General features: G+C 35.1%; 1 protein-coding gene across 6 annotated transcripts in view; it reads left to right on the top strand.

Moving 5' to 3' along the window:
* Positions 1–5,915, top strand: part of LOC116845570 (cysteine-rich secretory protein 2-like) — a 131,480-nt gene that overhangs the window by 90,228 nt on the left and 35,337 nt on the right. For 4 of the 6 annotated variants that reach the window (XM_032818367.1, XM_032818369.1, XM_032818372.1 and 1 more), the window contains exon 2: positions 4,817–4,914. In XM_032818367.1, coding sequence (XP_032674258.1) covers positions 4,833–4,914 — 82 coding nt within the window. In that variant the 5' untranslated portion in view covers positions 4,817–4,832. The other 2 variants (XM_032818366.1, XM_032818368.1) reach the window with 2 other exon arrangements.

Below are 5,915 nucleotides of genomic sequence, written 5' to 3' on the forward strand. Positions count from 1 at the left end.
CTCTCTCTCTCTCTCTCTCTCTCTCTCTTTCTCTTTCTTTCTCTAGAGTGTCTTATCCCTTGTGTTTTACCACAATATTGCTTTAATCTTTAAGCCGTAATAAATTGAGCAACCACAGTCTATTATTTTAAAAATAATCGACTGTAGTTGGTCAATTCCTTACGGCTTAAGAATTAAAGCAAGGTTGTGGACAAGGGGTTAGATTTTCTAAACTTATATTTAGAAAGTTTCTAAACTTATATTTAGAAGCATATAGGATTATGCTTATAACAGCCTTAAAATGTTAAGTTGTATTATTAGTATTAAATGTAAGTTTATTATATGTAAGAAAATGTAACAACACACACTGGAAGTCATTTAAAGCGAAAAGGCGCAGATTAAGAATAAATATATATAATATTAAGTTACATATTACTTCTTTTTATATATGATTTTTACATATACATACGCGCGGAGAGAACATTGTAGTAAAAATTACAATATAAGTTTAGTATTCCGGAAATAGAGTAATACTATGATGAATATTATAATAAGACATAGTAAAAATGATCATAAACATAGTAAAAATTACTATAAATGTGATAAAAATGATCTCATAGTAATCATAGTAATTATTGAGATATTAATGAAAGAAAATTGGCCAATCAATGCACGCAAGGCGGTGAGACGAGCTCTGTAAGGATAATTCTTTATAAAGTTAAAGATTCACGCACATAAAATATTCAGAAGTAGCTACTACTTTCTTAGTAACTTAGCTACTCACACAAATGCGCGCACCTTTAATTTCAATTAAAAAAATTTCTATCTCACAGAAGTGCATTTTATCCGTGATAACCAACTCTTAGAGCAGTGACGGCAAAACGACCGTTTAGCTAAGTTCGAATCAGCCACTGAGATTCAACTAACATTACTAAGTCATTTCTTTGCGTGTGTGTATGCGTAAAGTTTAAGCGACAAGAATATACTTTGATTTGTTCCGCACTGAACTGAATACAACGCATTTAAAACCAACACAGAGATGTAACAATATAATAAAAAGTATGAAAACAGATGTGAAAAGCGTTTTTGATGATAATTTCGGTATATTAACGTCTCGAGCTGTCACAAGCGGATGTTTTTCTTTCGTCCTGGCTTCAAGGTCGAGCGATCGAAATCTAATCGGCGGAAGAAACGTGCGAACGGCCATCCATATGTATCATCTATCTTAAACTATTTTGCATACGCCTCGTCTGAGAGACGAGAAAAGAGCGACAGAAGGGCGGGAGCGGGAGCAGAGAGACGGAATAACTTTCGCAAGATGGAGGATATTCCAAAAAGTAGAAGGAAAAGTGGCGGACGTAAGAATGTGCGCGAGACCGAGGAAAGACAAAATGTGTCTTTGATGTCGTTCAGCTTGGTCGAACCTTTTTGCATCCCTTTGATCCTGCGCGAAGTCCTCAAAGTCTTCGCATACACGTAGGACACACGAGGAATACGCAGACTTTTGCCTCATCATTTAAAGAAGCCAAGGGGAGATATTAAAACCCGCGTTGTTTGACTATGCAGATATATTCCCGCGTTTTTTACAAATTTCGCGCTAAGGTTTTAGGTCAGCGTGATTCTCAAAGCCGATGTGACGTCGGCGTTAAACGAATTAAATTCCCATGTGAATTTAAGACTTTCGTTAGGCGATATTTTTTAAAAACGTTTTCGACAGTGAGATGGAAAGAAACGATTCCCCGTGCTCGTTCGCGAAACTGAAAACGCGACAATCGACGAAAAACACCTCATCGTGTCTCCACTCTGCGTCGAGAATTTTATCGATAAATAATTTCATCTGCACAATAATCATATTTGGATATAATTTAAAAGCTTTTCATATATTTGATATATTAATAATAAATTTTTATACTTTAATTTCCAGTTAGTTGCGTAAGTAATTAGTTTATTTAATACTGGTTGTAGGTGTAATAAAAACGTGTAATTTTAATTTTTATATATTTAGTATAATAAAATTATATTTTATATAATTAATATAATATAATTTTCATATAATAAATTTTCATATAATAAATCTCTTGGGACTTTATTCTTAAATATCTGACTATTGAAACATTTATCTTAATAGATGTTTCATATAATAATTAATCACATATCCAAATACGATATGTCCGATAATGTTAAAAATTAACATTTGATGTTCAATTGTCATTGAAATTTATCTCATATGAAATACTCAGATTTTTTTCAGTATTAGATTCAAGTTTTTCGGTAGAATTACATGAAATTTGTACCTGCAATTGCGATTCAGCATTTTCTTATCTGACTCTGAATTCAAATCTAAGTATAGTCACTTAAGGCAGGTTTCAACTAATAACTATTAATATGGCCCTACAAATTCGTATTTAAAGACGAGAACAATAAAAACGTCCAGCATTAGATACATGTCCATTTTTACTTTACCTATTTTATAGTAAAAGTCATTATAGATCTGTGTAATTGAGGAATAAATCAAAATTCTGCATTAATTCCCTACTCTTTCATCTTATATGTGCTACTTATATTTTAGCAAACAAAGTATGCTATTAAAAACATTTGCTACATTCCTAGCGAAATCTGGTATGTTTCCAGCGAAATTTACCATATCCTTTAGCAAAATAGGTTTTACAGAACTATTAAGTCTATTGCTGAACTACCAAAAATTATCAAAACTATTAAAATTACAAGAACGTAATAAAGTTGGAAAGAACTTACATGAAAAAAAGAGAACTACAATATTCTCTCCGTGTAGCGAAATTTGCAATGTTTCTTATTAGTAAACCTACCTACAAAAGTTACACTCCGATTTCTTTCTAATTTGGCACAAATGTAAAAGTACAAGAAATATTTAGGTCATATTTTTTCATTTTGACCCACTTTGAGTTTCATTGGCAGTTTATAGTTTTTCAATGTTTTCATTCCTATCATTAACAAATACAACAAAAATGCATAAGAAATAAAATTTAATATAAGATATAGGCGTTTTTGGTTTGCTGATTATGAATATGAAGTCAAATGTGTAAAATTATTAATATAAATAATAAAATGTTTAAACAAAATATGTAAAAAATTGAAAAAAATTATTTATACAAATAATTTCTCAGTTTCGCTGAGATTCAAACCATTGTTGATTAATTTAACACAGATTTGAAATATTTCGGTTGGAATCTCGGCTAAAGAAATTTAGAATGATTCGTGCTCAGCTATGCCGATTTTGTAAAAATTTTAATTAAAATTACCGGATTTGTTTCTCTCTCTCAGTTTGGCCAAGATTTGAACCATTTTTTTATTAATTTAGCACAGATTTAAAATAATTTGGTTGGAATCTTGGCTAAAGAAATTTAGAATGGTTCGTGTCTCAGTTACGCCGATTTTGTTAAAATTATTTAACTATGTCTTGTATTCAATTTTATTTCTTATGCATTTTTGTTGTACTTGTTGATGATAGAAGTGAGATCATTAAAAAGCTATAAACTGCCTGTGAAACTCAAAGTGGGCCAAAATGAAAAAATATGACCTAAATATTTCTTGTACTTCTACATTTGTGCCAAATCAGAAAGAAATCGGCGTGTACGCTTCTAGGCAGGTTTACTTGTTGATAAAACAGATTTCATTGACAATCTACTTCTGCACCAATAGAGGCATAGCAAAATCGAGAAGAATTTATACGACAAAAAAATCCATACTCTCTGAGCGCGCACCGAATTTCCTAGCGTGAATGTGCGCGACGAAATTCTCGTCCAGCTGGAAAACACTCGGACTAAATCGCGGGAATGGCCGCGCTAGCTGCGCTGGTCGAACTTAATTGCGAGCATTTTATTGTTGTGCCTGGCGATCCGATCTCGCGCGGGGGTGGCCGGGCTCGCGCCCGCGGCGATGAATGCGAATAACGTTCGAACGTAATCTGTCTTCGTACGTGCCATTTGCCTTTGACGTTTACCACCGCGCGAAGGCCGCGCGCGCGCCGCTATTGATGACAGCGGCGGCGTTGTCGGCCGTTGATAGCCAGCCGGCGGGTTGATAACGCCGCGCGCCGGTGGACACCTAGTTTCACGGGCGAGAAATAATGAAATTCGCCGTTGACGAGGCGAATGGTGATTAATGAGCTGCACACACAGGCGGGAAGGTCGTGTCGCCCGCCGTCGAGGCGCCCGCGCGCGGTTAGTATATATGTGTGTGTGCGCGCGTGCACACCGTGTTGGAAAAAGTTCGGTGGTCGAGTGAGTAACGAGATCGCGGGGGCGGGAAAAAGGAAGGGATCAGAGGACGAGAAGGGAGGGAAAGGGAACGATCGAGCTGTGCAATCGTATATGTCGGAAAAAAGGTGGAAAAAAAGAAGCTGCGCGCAAACTTTATCCGCACTTTCTTTCGACCGCGATTTAAAAGCGATCGCTCCCTTCCGCGGGAATTCTAATGGACTAGTACGCCGCTGCCGACCGAAATTGACGACAATTCCGCCACGGGATTCGGCGAAGCTCGCGCCGAATTAAGCGCGGCGATACGCGACAACGGCTTTCGGTTTATTCGCGGCGACGGGAATTCGCTCGCGCGAGGCCCACCGGCGCTCGCGATCGTTCATAACGCGAAATAATAGAGAAATCCCTTTTCCAGTTCCTAGTGTTTCGCGGAAACTCTTCCGTCTTGTCGTTGGTGAATTCTTCAACGCGCTCCGGAAGTTTGAACGGATAGTTTTCTCTTCTCCTTCCCTTCTTTTTTGTACTTTTTTTTTCCTCAGCACCCGCTCCGTTATTAATGCAGCGGAACTTGGGATATTGAATGGCTCTGTTTAATGTTTCAGCTCTTAGACGGAAACAATGAAGTGGCTCTGGATAATCGTCTTAATAGCTCTGGCTCTGCCAGCCGCTGTACCACGAAAAATCCACAGGAGCAAACCCAGTGAGTAAACATCTCTTAATAAGCATCACGCGGAACTTATCGCGAAAAAAATGTTAATTCCCGAGGTAAACGCTTAAAAAGCGACATCATATTTCAGAAGGTTGGCCGCGTCGCATGTGGCGAGCCAAAGTAATCGAAGCTTTCTCATGAATAAACCGATCGTTTCGTCTACGCTTCGTGCCGTAATAAGAATAAAATAACCTTTATGCAGCCATTTTTCCCTCTATTTTCGTCAATATCATCAATGACGTTATATTCAAAAGAGTTACATTTATCAGAAATAGAAGGGAAATTTAGAAAGAAATATTTAAACTGGTTTTTTCTTCAAGTAAAAGATAATTGTTGAGAATTTTTTATGTGAAAAATATCATATTTTAATTAGTTAATTTTTTGCGGTTAAAAGCATTATGTGTCTTGTCGATTTTATTGATAATATTATATATCGCGCAAAATCGTATAAGAAAATTCATAATGAGCTAAGACATAATAGGAATAGACAAGGCAAATAGGGGAAACTTTATCTAGTTGTCACACTTTTTATACACTAATTAAAAAAAAAGATATGCATGCAATATTTTTTTAATGTGTGTTCATTTCCATATGAATACAACTTTTAGGTAAACTAAAAAATATATTATCCTTGCATATACAAGTAAAAAAGTCATTAAGTTGTAGAATTAGTTGTTACACGTTTTTCATGTAAAAGAAACAAATTAATTGTTTTGAGATTTTAAATATTTCGTTAAAATTAGTGATATCTTATAGTTAAGTATAACAAATAAAACTATTGAACTAAAAAGATAATTATTGTAATAACAGCTTTAAGCTACACACACAATATATTAGGTGAAGTAAAAAGTTCTGAGCGTTTTTTCGCTAAAGACATCTAGCGGAAAACGCTCAGAACTTTTTACTTCATCTAATATATATATATATATATATATATATATATATATATATATATATATATATATATATATATATATATATATATATATATA

The sequence above is a fragment of the Odontomachus brunneus genome, unplaced genomic scaffold, assembly GCF_010583005.1.
Source record: "Odontomachus brunneus isolate Ranch 3 - 2012 unplaced genomic scaffold, Obru_v1 Obru_scaffold_053, whole genome shotgun sequence".
NCBI lineage: Eukaryota > Metazoa > Arthropoda > Insecta > Hymenoptera > Formicidae > Odontomachus > Odontomachus brunneus.